We start from the raw sequence: 14,589 nt of genomic DNA on the forward strand, positions 1-14,589 counted from the left end.
AAGATCAAGAGGGTTTTTTTTTTTCTCGATGTTCCCTTCCAGTGCTGCTTCTTCATCACAGTCGAGCACAGTCGAGTAAAGAAAAGGCAATGTTTTAATTGCTTTTACAACTTTAGGAAAAAATCACAAATATTTACATTTAAAAATACTTCATCTGTTTTTCCTCTACAGAGATAGAAATGTTGAACTCAAAAGACATGCAGAGAGAACTGATTGAATCAGACACCGCCCCCTATTGGGCTCTGGAGGGATTACAACAGAACAGGCGTACATAGGGCACTGAAATACACAACAAATATATTTTTGGTAAAGTAAAAAGCGAGAGTACATTAGGAGCTTACACATACACTGGAGGGGGAAAAATAAATGTAGGCTAACACAGGTTAAATACAATGAGAATAACTTGATATATGCATGTTTTGCTGTAAAATTGTGTGGAAAACAGTTATGACAAAACTACGGCATTATACCCAAAACATTCATGTCCCATTGGAGTCAGGTTGGAGTAAAAGCTAGCACTAAAATCTGACAAGTGTGACTTTCCTCTTAGCTCTAGTGATTATTACTCTGATCTTGGCGTGCAAATATAATCAGTTCAGTAGCTGGAAGGAATAATTTAAGTTTTTTTTTTTTTTTATTGTGTTGACAGTGTTATGAATTCCCATTTCTTAATACATATAGGAATCTCCGGGAGTTCCCCTAAGCAGGTAGGTTTGAATACAACATTTATACGTTACCATGCCTTCGGTAATAATAAGTTGTAATCTGGGCTTTTTTGAGCATTATTCATATCAGATTGAGCCCTGGTGTGTGTGTGTGTGTGTGTGTGGTTTTTAGGCCGGGCTGGTTACAGGATGGACAATAGTGTTACAGACTGCTGTAGATCCTCTTGATGGTGTCTCCTTCGTCTTTGGCGATGATGCCCTTCTCGATGTATGAATCAACCTGCTGGTCCATGAAATCCTTCAGCTTGGACAGGTCATAATCTGGAAAGATGAGGAAAACAGGAGAAGATCGTGAGGTTAAAGGAAAGATCAGACATTCTAGAAGTGCTGTCTTTTTAAGATGGCACACCCAAACAGGGTTCAAGGAGGATTAAGGTCATTTTTGTCTTAGGCCGAAATGCACGAAATGAAATGAGGTCAAAAGATCTCAGAGCGAAACACACTTGCCAGTTAAATAACTGCTAACTAAAAGACTTTGTGACATTGTTTTCCACCATGCTCTAGACAACTAATTGTGATTTGAAACTGCACCATATGGCTGTGGCTATATTTAGAGTTGAACACAGCCTAACTCTGTATTATCCATCATGGTAACAAATGAGTGCAGGCAAACAGCTGCCGCAACACCAGCACCCCTCTCTGTGCTAACAGACTCTGAGTAAAGTGGCTGCAGGAGGCTAGAGGACAGCCAACAAGTCCCACAGTCACTCCCAAGCATCTTCCTAACAACATTTCTAACAGAAGCAAATTATTAAACTGCTCGAAGATACAGTTGATTTGACGGACATGATGTGCGTGAAGGATTAGCAGGATGTAATTAGAGACAGCACTACTTCTCTCAATCTTGGCACTGAGGAGCCAAGAGCCCAAACCAGGATGCGGCCTCTACGTCCATCTGCTCTTCTGGCTAATCTCTGTGGTGCGTAGGCGTAAACACACACAGAGTCTGCTGAGATTGTTGTAATGGGTGCTTCTGGCAGAGTGAGCACAATAAATGGCCCATCTTACACTCTCTGTTTCTATGAGGGTGTTTTTTTGTCTAACACTCTGAAAGAAGAGAGGACGAGGAAGACGAGGACTTTAGAGAGCGTTTTGAAGTGGTACAAGCTGTGCTAGATAAATAGGGCCTGGCGGTGTGTCGTTTTAGTTACTGAGTGTCTCGGTATGGGAAAATTGGGTGATTCTCGGGCACATTTTGACCCTCTGTGCGTTCAGCCTGAACTTGTCCTTTCTTACACCAGTATCAGTCTGTCTCCTGTCCAGATCACTGACAGGCAGGCAGGGAGGCCCTCTGTTGTCCCAGACAACTCCTCCACGCACTTGAATGCTAATGAGGTGTCCTATATAGAGCAAGGTCAGAGATGAGCTCCAGACAAAACTTCCCCGCTGCTTTGCTCCTCTCTGCTATTCAGTGCTTTAAGCTCACTGTCAGTCTCTTGCTTTTCTTCTCTTTCCCTTCCGTGTTTAAGATCCACACGAGAATCTGGGTCACACTTTGTTTTTTGTTTTCTTTAATTCCCGTGTTTGTCTGGTTCACTATTGATCAGCTCAGATTAGATCAAGCCTGCCAGCACAACAGATATAAATCTCACTTAGCTGGAACTGTTTACTTTTTTTCTTTTTTCGCTGTTTTTGTCTGGGATTTCCTACTGAGATGATCGCCATTGGGCGGATGGCCTCAATAGTGAGAACTCATTAACATTTCATTCTGCTCTGCTTAATTAAGCACCACTGGGCATCGATTTTACTCTGTGGAGAGCCCAACAGCAGGTTCCTCTTGTTAGACGAGTGCACTGTAGTGTGTGAAACTTCCACAGTTTCCACAGATCTGCAGACTTTCTTTATGGAAACCGATTGTTCCGGGAAAGAAATACATTTGAAAATATACAAACATTACACAAAAATCCCGAGACAGATGCTGATGCCTGATATTTTAGTGTTGTGGAGCAGGGTCAGTATCATTAAATATATTTCTTCTTCAAAGATGCCATCAATGATGAGGAACAGGTAGGAGGGAATAAATGAACTGACCTTTGTCTCTGAACAAGCCAGCTGTATCACGGCAATTAGGACAACTCATTTACAGTTATCCATATTCATGAGATCTGGAGTGCAGCGTCTATGTTAGTATCCCACTCTCTTTGAAAATGCAAATCAAGGCGAACAAAAGAGGCTTCAATTTTTCCTCTTCTTTGCCGCATCGCCTCAGACCTGTGATCTACAGCTGTTCAGTAAGGAGAGGACAGCTTCTAGTTCTGGCTCGTAGTGCTCAACAAAGCCGTTCAGGACTCAGCGTGGAAATGTTTGTGTCTTTTGCACAAAAAGCAGACACACGAGAACGAGGTCTGTATCCAGTTTTTCTCATCTATTGTCGAACGTGAGGACACGTCTCACCATCTTTGCCCTCTTCTTTGTTGTGTTTCTTCAGCCACTCGATGTTCTTCCTGATGGCCTCCAGATAAGTCTCGGATTTGCCAGGCCGATCTGGAGTTAGAGGAAAGGGGAAAATGAAGAGAAAGGCAGGCGACGAACCGGTTCGTTAAGATATTACAAAATGCAAAAGATTTCAGCTCAGGTAAGCTTTGTTTTCACCAAAGAATCAGTCTGTGCTGTCTTTGGCATGTCAATTATTTATAGCTCAAAACTCTTCAAAAGCAAAAAGCGCACTTTGTTTATTTTTACTTTTTTCCTTTCAGAAGCCATGGAAACACAGATTTTGACAACACAAGATTTTTCCTTTAATAACTTGGCAGCACAATAAAGCACTGCTGCTGAAATCAGATGCCCACTTTAAAAAAATGGTAGAAATGGTGCCTGTTTCCCCCCCAAAATCAAAATCCTTTTGACAGTTTACTGGTTCTTACTAAATAAAGCTTCTTCTCTTTCATGCCCACACACACCCTGAACGCCTCCTCTTGCGCTGTATAACTCGGGTTATTCAGATGCACTTCCCCTGCAAAATCTACAGCACCGTGTCCCACACCAGTGAGTGTGTTTTCATCTAGTTATCGGAGAAAGTCGCTAAAGAAGTTAGGAAAACAAATCGGGTAAAAGTAAGAGGACTGGAAGACCAGAGGAAATCTCAGAATGAAAAGGCTGAACAACCTGGTTGTTGGACCTTTAAGTATCATTTGCTATACTCTGTCATCATAAGACAAGTCAGCCCCTTTTCACACAGGTTTAGGTGTGGGCTTGGTTAGATTACTAACCCCAGTATTGCTAATTTGTTTTGAAGTGATGGTTTTTACTATTCTAAAGACAGGAAGGATAAGCAAACAAATCAAAGGTGTGTGACACAACCATTGTTTTCCTCATTCATCATGAACAAACCAGCAGGAAAACAAGTTTTGGAAATAGTATAAAGCCGCACTAGTGACAATGTTGCAGTGGTTACTTTTCCTTCTTTTCTAAACTCAACTGGTTGATCTTTGGGTCAATGTGACAAACAGCTGCAGAAACTTCAACAGCCATTACTGCACTGCACTGGAAAAGGGTTCTGAAATTAGCATGTCCACCCAAGTGTGATGTGTTCTTTCAGAGCTTATCAGAGCTGGGCCTGATAAATGGCTATTCCAGAGTCACGTGACCCGGGACTGAATGACAGTTGTAATCTTTCCCCTTGGAGTCAAAAGCCAGACCTTAGCGAGGGTTGAAAGCAGGCCTCAAGTGTTGGTTTGCATTGAGATAATGATGATGTATTTGTTTTATTCTCTGTAACATTCACTGCTTGCAATCAAAGACATGTATAGTTTCACTTTCTGACACAGAAAGCTCAGTTACAGTTATATATTTCAGCAAACTTGCAATGATTTGATGAATCACACATCAAATTTGGATTTTAACCCAATTTGTTCCGTAAATATCATATTATGCAACTCAGCCTTTTAACATGCAGATAAACCAGAGTTTAGTAGGCAGCACTTCATATTTCCTTCATTTCCTGCTGAAATGTCATGGTGGTAATCCTGCTCTGTGATTCATTTGTTTTTCCTCTTTATGCACTCCTGTTTGTGTGTGCGTACGTGCGTGGATTAGATTGATGAGTGGGTACAGCACAGCAGACAGGGACACAGAATAATGGCAGCTGTGACAAGCTTTCCTTTGAGTGCTATTGGACTGGCCTAGTTCAGGGACTCGAATACACAGCGCTGTATATTTCAGTGGCAGCTCTGCTGAAAAACAAAATGTCTGAAATTGTAGTCAGCCTAATAGTCAGGTAGGAAAGGATGATTTGCTTCAAAGAGCTAATCTTGTGGGATTTGTAATATTTGTGACTCATGTACTCTTGACTCTTGCGATGTTTGGCACTAAACAAACCCTAAAAAAATAATGCAAGAAAAGAATTACAGGAGCGTAGCTTATTGCTTTGCAAGGGCAAAACTGTTAGATAGTATCAAATTATTTTAGATTTTTCTTTTTAAATCACAGAAAAAAAGATGATTAGGTAGTGGACTGACTGGTCTCAGCTGATGGCTGCTCTTCCTTGGTCGAATCTTTCAGGTTCTCATATTCCTTCTGCATCTTGGCAGCTTCAGCTTTGGTGTTGTCATCCTCATCCAGGTTTTTCCCTACAGCAAAGAAACAGGACAGGAATCCTTAAAAAAAATCCTGGTCTGTTGCTGACAGCGATGCTTAAAGCTACAGGTGAACAACTTCATTGTTTAGTTAAATTACTTACATTGTATACTTTGTTTAGTCTTTTAAAAAAATCTGATTTGATATTGTAAAACATTAATACATTTTAATGGTGGATTGTCCTGCAGGCTGTATGTCTAGATGAGTGACGCTGCTCAATAGCACACAAGAAGTAGCATGTAACCATCTAAATTACTGTTTTCAGGTCCACATTTAGAAAATGTTAAGCATGATGCAGTGTTCTCACTGGTGAGCTTTGGGGTGTTGCTAGGTGGATTTAATCTTCTAGTGTAGACAGTGGGGTGTTTTTAGTGTTAAGCTAAGCTAACTGGCTAATGGCCAGAAGTGCATTCCTGCCTTTAGCCGGTTAGCTTAAGCAGAAGGGCATTCCTGATGGAAAAAAAGTAAAATAACTGAACTGAAACTATTAATGTGTTAATAATATATGTTAATGATAGTTTCATTAATGTCTGGCATGTCTGGAGGATAGTCTGTGCAGCTGTTTACCGTTTGGTCCAGTAAACTCAGGTGGCAGGAGAGGTTTGCCCAGCTTGTTCTTGGTCTGCATGGCTATCATAGCATCCAGGTTCTCTGCAGGTGTATAAAACACAACAAACAATTTAGATTTCATATTAGATTTCATCAGCGTCACGCTGCTGCTCCACAGTGAATGAAAGCCTCTTAAGTGCTTGAGTGACCCGCACTGTTCCTGTGCGACTCAGAGCCTGATTATCATTTAAATGAGTGTCATCTAATTACTGAAAAGAAGTCTCGGGAGTACAACAAAGGGATAAACATAATCTTGTGTTTTCCACTATTATTTCCACTGATTTATTTATGCATGCAGTATGAGAAGAGCCCTCACAGAAATCATTTATGTACAAAGCAGTTAACAGTGAGCTAAATCTATTTATCCTCTCTTTTAATCACTCATAAAGACTAAAAAAGAATGGCTGCATTTATTTGGGGGGGGGGGGGGATAGACCAGGTATGCATATATGGTCATGATGGTCTCACTTAGGTGTTAGAAAACATGGAATGAGACAACCAGGTAATGCAGCTTAATGAGACATCCAGTCCTATCTGGATTAACAAAGGGGTGAACCTCATGTTCAAAAATAAAGGAAGCAGATGTTCTCAGATGTACCTCACAGTCCCCTCATTTAGCATTTAAAAGGTTTATTTACGCATTTAATCCCTACAGTGCATTTATGAGCAGGTAGAAGGACTCTTAAGTGTTTTTTTATGTATTCTGTGAAGATTATTTTCTATGAAGACACAGCTGATATAATTACAAGTCTGCAGATATGGTTCCCTCATAGCGTAATTAAGTTCCCCACAGAGTTGTATTATTTTGGTTAATAAATGTTTACTCAAACTCCCAAAGTGCACCTCACTGTCTGAAAGAGGTCATATATACTGGATTAAAATAAAATAAAATTATGGATTGGTAGAGTTTGGTGAATAAAATATGACCACATATGAGAGCGGAGGAGCAAAAGAGTTTTTGATGGTGGATATTAGGACAGAAGGACGATAAAGATGTAAGACAAACAGAAAGGTTCAGTTTGTTTGCTGTCACCGAACATCGTAGAGCTTTGCAATTTCCTCTTTCATCTTTGCTCGCTCCGGCCTCCTTCCTCCATTTTTCTTTTTTATTATTCAACCATCTCACTCTGCTCTGCACTTTCTGTGTATTCACTCCACCTCCTCCCACCTGTGCCACAGTGGAAGCCCATTATTTTACTCTCTCCTCTGTGCTCGCACGCACACGCACACAACATTTCTTACTCGCCCACTCTCTCCCCCACGTCTTACTTTCTAGCTCAAGTCCTGCATCATCCGCTGGCAGATTGACAGCTGTGTGTATTCACTCGTGTACCTGTGTGACTCACTGGAGCGCCACAGGCAGATGGGCATGGGGGGGGAGGGGGGCATTTACGTATTGTTTTTCCATTATCTTATTGCAACCTATGCTATAAAGCCAGAGGGGTTGCCTAGGAAACTCACATCCGCTCTCGTGGTATATGGCTGTTTGCTTTTGTAAGTGACATCAGCAGTGGTCATTTCCTCTGTGTAAGAAACAACACTGGCCAGCTGCTGTCAGGGGTCACTCAAAGGAGAATTGATTCATCTTTTTATAACCGACATACGACAGGTTAGCCCTCCCAGACCTAAGGATCTAAGGACTGTGTTTTAAATATCTTTAAGCTTTGAGAGAAAAAGCAACAAAAAGACATATGTTAGAATTCTAGAAGCTTGAAGAATAGAACCTGACGTTAAAGTCGAACTCGGTCCTGAGTATGCATGAAAGAAGATTTTATTTCCGTTGTCTCTTTCTATGACTGAATGTCAAACAGAGATGACAACTGTCCCTTAAACGTGCCTGACTTTTCCACTGGCCAGTGATGTGATGGACGTCCATTAAAAAAAAGAAAGCAAGCAGTCTGATTTTACAGGGTGCCCTTGACACTAATCTGTCTCTGCAGGCTTTACGCTCCACTGCGTCGGCTGATAGCGAACATTAGCTTGACTGAACGCAAACAGAGCACAGGGGGAAAGCTCAGGTAACTCGGAGACAGAGAAATGTGCGCATGTACGTCCAGCTGGTTAATGCAACGGTGGAAACCTACACCTTTTATCCGCATGTTAGCTACACATGTAAGCAAAACAAGTTCAAACATTGGTGGTCAGTAATCTAGATTTGGCAGCTTTATCGATGATTTCAAGTGACTGCAACAAAAAAAGGCTTCAAAAAACTAAAATCCACTCAATAGCTTTTGAAGATCTTCATCAAAATTATGGTCAAAATTAGAAATCAACTCTTATCCAACAGTTTTAACAGACACAAAAAATTGTATTATGTTTTTAAGGCAAACAGATCAACAGTTATTAGGTAAAACATGTTAGTTTCCATGACCTGTTAATGCCAAATGCCCAGTTTGTTTCTGCTGTTTGTTTGTGTGCTGATAAAATAACTCAGTAACTCTTTAGTGAAACTCTTTCCAGTAAAAACTGGGAAAAATGATTTAAAAAAAAGGAATAGAAATGGAAACCATATGGCTCTTTAAACAAAGCTTAAGTTAATGAATTGTTTTTAAAAGTCGACCTGATAGCTGTGATCCACAGGTGCCACTGCAGAGATGCAAACATGAGTTTGCAATCAGCGTGACAAATGTTAAAACTGCATTAGAGCTCTGATTGAATCCAACAGAAGGAAAACAGAGAAGAAAGAAGAAAAAGTAAAACATCACTGTGTCTGTGCTGCGCTGCTGATCTGATCAAATAATGATGTTGTCCAAGCTCACATTAGAAGCCCCATGGGACTTTTTATAGCACTCAACATGCCAACCACATTAAGACCTTGAATTGCAGCTGGAAAAAGCCAATAAATTGACTTTGTGCTACTTTGTCATTACCATTACCAAGATGAAAAATGATCTGTCAAGATCAACATTACTGAATTATGACGATGTCCTGCATGTACATAATATTATTTACCACAAATAGAGCAGGATCTTCAAGGACTTCTGCCATCTATTATACAATCCTTTGCCTCCCATTAAATCGCTGAGAATCTCTAACCATTACACAACATTAGCATTATGTTATGTCTTACCCAGATAGGACACTCCCTCCTCTGGCGTGATGGTGCCGTACTTCACCATCATTTTGACAAAGTCAATCAGAGTCTTCATGATCGTGATCAGCGTCTCTCTTTCCTGGGTGTCTTGTTCTGCAACAGCAGAGCAGAAGACAAATCGCAAACCGGTGTCTAATAATGGTAACTGCCTACCGTGGCCTTTATGTGACCACATGGTGTTTGACTCTAGGGGTTATAATGATTGGATTATAAATAATTAGTTTTGTGTGTGTGTGTGTTTGATCTGCACTTCCTAGATCTGTAAAGGGAAAAGTGGTGAACAAAACAAGCTGCACCTCGATCTCTGAAAACAACATCACCAAGATTAACAATCTAACCCTGTTCTCGATCTGAAGAACTGCTATCTTGGGGTGGAAATGAGTGTAACAAAGATATTTTTGGGTGTGGTCTAACGCATCACAGAGACTTTGTGGACATATTTGTTTTTGTACCTGAGTTGAGACTTTTAAGCAGACGGTAGAAGTTTGGGAAGTACTGCAGGTCCTGGAGCCCATCTTCAGGGCTCACCTCATTGCCGTCGTCAGCATCCCTGTCCCAGACGTTGTCCCCATCTTCTTCCGCATCTCTGTCCACCTCGTCTTCAATCTCATCATCCTCCTCATCCTCATCCTCCTCGTAGCGCCTCCTGGGTGGCTCCCATGTGTCCTGAAAGGGTGTTGTTTTTTGTTATTGTTGTCATCCTTATTCTTATTATCATTACATTCACCGTTTTTTTGGAGGTTTTACCGCATTTGTGTCAGAATCCTCATCATCCTGAGCACCTCTAGCTTCTTGGTCAACGTCCTCAATCTCGTTGTTTTTGGCGTTTTTGGTGATGAGATCCTGGAGAGCCTCTGCCACCTTGTACTCCAGAGTATCTGCCTGATTTTCGGTGATCTATAAGACAGCAAAGTGAAAGAGGCAGGCTGAGAATGATTGTGTGCAGTAAGAAATGGACTGTAAGATAGATACTGGTGGACTGGTGATAAAACTCCATATATCACGTATTGATCACTATCACTGAGCTCTCCGTCTCAGGGAGGACTGAAAAAGTTTTTATTGACTGGCAAAAAGCAAACAAACAAACAAACAAACAAAAAAAAGCAATTCACAGCCAAAATGGTGCAAACACAGAACAATTCACACGTCTCTAAATCTTAACCCATGAGGAAGCAGCGAGCGCACAGAGAGAGAGAGAGAGAGAGGGCTCCCGCTGAGAAAATGCCATGCGGCGTGCTGTGCTGAACTGAATGATGGAAGCTTACAACTTACCAGCCCCAGTTTGAGCAGTTTGGAGACGATCCTGTCGAACACTCCCCTGTCGTCTTCCTCGTAGATCTTATTCGCAATCTTCTGAACAATGGCATCAGCCGTCAGCGGGGTGCCGTCGATTTGGCGGAAGCTTTCTGGGTCGTCTGAAAGGAGAGGACACTCGTGTTATCGTTTGGTAGCTTTCTCGAGACACTTTTTTAGCTCCTTTAATGTGTGCACTACATCGACTAAAGATCCTTTTCTTTCTTCACTTCTTTACTTTGATTCAACTTTTCTCTTTTTCTTTTTTCATTTTCACAATAAAATGTCAAACCTGGACCCGGAAACAAGTCTCTCTTTTATTAGATTTGCTAGTAAAAAGTTGTTTTCCCTCTCCTCACATTCACCATATCTCTGCCTCTATTACTGAGCACGAAATGTGCAATTTTTACAGCTTGTTCTCTTACATAACATCCTCTGCTGCTTCTCAAAGTCCAAAGACAATAAAAATAAGCATCGACAGGATGCTTGTACCTGCACTGGCCTGACTGAATCATCGCTGATGCATTTAGCCTTCAAACACCAGGAACCTATTTTTGCTTCACGCTGCAAAATGAGAAATGAAATCTAGACCACACTTGCCAAATATAGCCACTTGTCATTGTTGGACTTTATGCACAAATCAATAAAGGACGGCGCTCAGTGGTTTGTGTCAGAGTCACCTCACCTCAGAGACAGCTCATATGCTGATGATAAAATTACATGCAGCCAAACGTGTGCACATCTGATAAAGTCCAGTGAGAGAGAAAAAACCCCCCAAATATAAATGTTGAGAAATGTGTTTTGGCTAAATTTACAAATATTAAAAGAGCAATGACAGCAACTGGGGATGAATGCATTTTACATCACGTCTTAAGTCAAAGCCAGAGCAATGACAAAGGCATTATTTACATGGGACAGAGATGAGATACCGCACTAATATTCAACCATGCCAGGCTATGTGTTCACACAGCTTCCTGTGAAGAGATTAAAGAAGAAGCCAGCACTGTAGCTGAACATCAGCGTTCACAAACGCAGTCAGGGAGAGGATAATCTTTCATGCATTCACATGTTCTCTCTCTGACTCTTGTCTCTGCTCATCCCCATCACACACTCATGTGTTTATCCTGCCTGCTCTTCCTTAAAACGCCTGCCCGTTGTCCTGCCAGCGAAAGGACAGAAGCACGCAGCGTGAAGCCTGCCTGTAGCAAAGGGGCCAAAGTTACAGTGCATGAAATCATGACAGCGTGTACCCTGGTACTTGCCGTAGTCCATCCCGTTCTTGGTGGAGTCATAGTCCTCAGCGAGACGTCGGCTCTTGGTGGAATCTGACTCGTCGGGAATGTACTGATCGTCCTTCTTCTTGGCAGGCACCTCGGTGGTCTCCTTTGATTTCGGGCCTTCAGCCAGCGACTTGAGCATGGTGAAGTCATCGTGGTTCTGCTCTGACTCTGTCGGGCAGAGGAAACAAAAAAGGGGGGTAAAGAAAAGTGAGCGCTAAAGATGAACTCATCTTACATTACTGTGGCTGCAGCAGTTTTTCTTCTCAGTACGGATGAATTCTGTTTTACTGGAAGTGCTGCAACATGATTCCACTCGGCAGGCGGAAATAAAGTCATTAATTGATTGGCAATAAGGTTTCCCCTTACCAGCTGACTGTACTGCAGCCTTCACGCTGTCCGCCTCTGCGATCTGAGGAAATTCAAAAAATAATTTCCACTCAGGATATAAGCTCTGATTAATAATGTTTGCCGGGTTAATACCCCGGTTATTTGCCAAGTGGCCATAAAGCTCATTTGTCCGGATATTGGAGGAGAAAGGAGCTTACCTGCTCTTGCAGAGGTCTTTCTTCTGTCAGCTGTCTATTGTACACAGTTTTATCTGTGCCAGGAAAAAAATGCATGCAGTTACTAAACAGCTGGATTGTCCAGACTTTATTACTGACAAACAGAGCCAGATTTGAAATGTTAATATAAAATCAATGCTGTGAAATACTTGTACAGGAGGCTCAAATGAACAGTATAGAAAATAGATATATTTAATATTATAGTGATGCTCATCCTATTCTTAAATTATAATCCCACATAGATTTTGTTATACTCCCTTTGTCCTATATTACAAATAAGCAGCCTGGCTGTCCATGAGGCTCATCTCAGAGCCAAAAAACTGTAACAAGAGAAAAAAAGGTGAAAAACAAAGGACAGGTCACTGTGTTACAAAAGGCTTCTTGACCTTTTAAAGGTCTCCTCAGAACAGTGAAAAGTCACCCAGTACAGGGGTCAACACGAAAAAAATTAAAAATAAAATACAAACCAATAGATAACTAACAATCAGTACAACCAGTAAGATAGTTAAACGTGTCTCATTTAAAAAAAACTAACTTTATTGAATAAATGCGTAGCCTTCATGCGTCCCTGCTCTCCTAACTCGCCACCGCACAAGCACAGCTTAATCGGATTATCAAACAAAAGATTAAAATGCAGCGAAAATAGACCACAAGCGGCCTAGAGCCAGGCGCCTTTAAAAACACCACCGGTCAGGCACTGCCGAGCTGGACCTTAACTTTAGGGAGTCCGCTTTTTATTTATTTATATACTCATTATTGTGCTGTTATGATTTATGAATCAACAGATTTAAAACTAAATTTAACCTGGAGCTCTAAAACGTATAAAACCCACAGAAATATCAACTTAGTAGGATTTATTTTTTTTTAACATTTCAACAACCATGTGCTTAAATAAAGACTTCCATTGTGGACTACTTTGTGGCATTTTATAAAATCCCCTAAGCAATCACTGCTCCACCAGCCCGCAGACTGAGAAGAGAATTCCACGATTGATTTCAACTCACCGTCCGCTGAGGCTGGTGTAGGTGTGGGGAAGGCAGATGTCTGGCTCACTACATTCAGGGCAAGAAGCTGGAAAAGGACGAAAAGGCCAACGTGTTTTGACGCCATGGTGATAATAACTTGTCTATCCCTCCTCGGTGTCCCTGCTGTCCGGTTTCCTCCTCCCCAACAAAAGTGCTGAATGTGTGGACAGCTCCGCTGCGCTTCGGCCGGCCGATGGTGCTGAAACTGCCGCCCTGAGGAACCCGCTTCTGCCTGACGTACCGGGCGGGGTTGGGGCTGGTCAAGTCTCTCCACTGGAGCTGTTGACGAGCCGCGGTGCTGAAAACAGGTCACGGTCTCTGTAATTATAACCAGATAAGCAGGGAGGCTCTCCAAGCCCCGTGTGAGCTACAGCATCACCTGCTACGGCAGTAAAAGAGCCCACTACAACAAGACCTGCCCCCTTCTGCCTTTACTTAGGAGGAGGAGGGGGAGAGAGAGGGAGGGAGGAAGAGGAGTTAAACACTGTAAAAAGTGTTGATGTGCACGTGAAGTCCACCTATATATCCTATAAGTTCTCCATTAATAATGCGTGGAAGCAAGGACGATAGTTTCACACACACTGCTGCAAAACGTGGGAACAGGTTAAGATTCTGCTGTGTGGATATTTGATGAGTTTATGATCATCAACCATGCAGTGACGCTTTTAGTGGGGAAAAATCATCTAAAACACGCGAGACTGCGCTGAAAGTAAAGAATATTTATGTAGGATCAGATAATTAATTGATAACACATAAAACTGAAGAGAAGACGAAGCAAAGCCGTAAAGCTGAGTATGATTTTTTTTGCAGCACATGAGCAGGGGGGGGGGGGGGGTGACCCCGCCCACTCCGTGCGTCATCCACAACCTGCGTCATGGTTGTAGATCTTCTTCTTGTCAATAGCAACCGCTATTAAAACGGCATTTGAGCACATAAACAAAGGGTGCACACACACATCAGGCTCGTTTTATGACCGCTGTCCTTTGGCCACTAATTAGATTTAGGCTTGTTTCATGAAGGAACCAGCAGGTGGTTTGAAGTGGTATAACAAAATGAAATACTTGGATTTTAAAGTTCTTGCGAAAAAAAATGAGTGCAGGAGATAAACTTCATTCGTTTTGCACTTAATAGTTCAAATGGTTCATCCAAAAATCAGATGCCATCCTGAAAGCTGTCGGTGTGCAGCGCACTCATATTTCACATGTCACAGTGTGAAAGCAGCGGGCTGTGGATGCAACCAGACAGTCATTAGGAGCATATGAGCTGGATGATGTGGCCTGTCACTGCTAATCCTCCGGCTTTAGCTTAAAGTGCATCCCGGTCAATAATTGGACAATTTTTCTTCATGTCACATCATTCATGTTTGTTGGTTTGACAAGCTTCAATATTATTCTTTAGGTTGGCAAACAGCTGCCTTTCTCCCCT

At 41.8% G+C, this 14,589-nt stretch overlaps 1 protein-coding gene across 2 annotated transcripts; it reads right to left on the minus strand.

The window, feature by feature from the left end:
* Positions 1 to 25: 25 nt before the first annotated feature.
* scg3 (secretogranin III) lies at positions 26 to 13,557 on the minus strand. 2 transcript variants are annotated; one of them, XM_040011250.1, is made up of 12 exons: positions 13,144 to 13,557; positions 12,122 to 12,174; positions 11,943 to 11,985; positions 11,547 to 11,744; positions 10,276 to 10,418; positions 9,751 to 9,900; positions 9,456 to 9,669; positions 8,980 to 9,096; positions 5,868 to 5,951; positions 5,183 to 5,293; positions 3,120 to 3,209; positions 26 to 986 (listed from the first exon to the last, which is right to left on the minus strand). In XM_040011250.1, the coding sequence occupies exons 1-12, from the start codon at positions 13,247 to 13,249 to the stop codon at positions 868 to 870; spliced, it is 1,428 nt and encodes a 475-aa protein (XP_039867184.1). In that variant the 5' UTR covers positions 13,250 to 13,557; the 3' UTR covers positions 26 to 867. The 2 variants fall into 2 exon arrangements, with proteins under 2 accessions (XP_039867184.1, XP_039867185.1); XM_040011251.1 differs by having other exon boundaries at positions 868 to 986; positions 11,559 to 11,744.
* Between the last annotated feature and the right edge of the window lie 1,032 nt (positions 13,558 to 14,589).

The sequence above is a fragment of the Simochromis diagramma genome, unplaced genomic scaffold (genome assembly GCF_900408965.1).
Source record: "Simochromis diagramma unplaced genomic scaffold, fSimDia1.1 OVJJ01000603.1, whole genome shotgun sequence".
Taxonomy (NCBI): domain Eukaryota; kingdom Metazoa; phylum Chordata; class Actinopteri; order Cichliformes; family Cichlidae; genus Simochromis; species Simochromis diagramma.

What these genes read in the sequence shown, in the direction of transcription:
- scg3 (XM_040011250.1), bottom strand. Translation starts at nt 13,249, where the DNA reads ATGGCGTCAAAACACGTTGGCCTTTTCGTCCTTTTCCAGCTTCTTGCC. An exon ending in TACACCAGCCTCAGCGGACG is followed by an intron (nt 12,175 to 13,143) that starts GTGAGTTGAAAT and finishes TTCCTGGCACAG; the next exon opens with ATAAAACTGTGTACAATAGA. An exon ending in TGAGTTTACTGGACCAAACG is followed by an intron (nt 5,294 to 5,867) that starts GTAAACAGCTGC and finishes TCTTTGCTGTAG; the next exon opens with GGAAAAACCTGGATGAGGAT.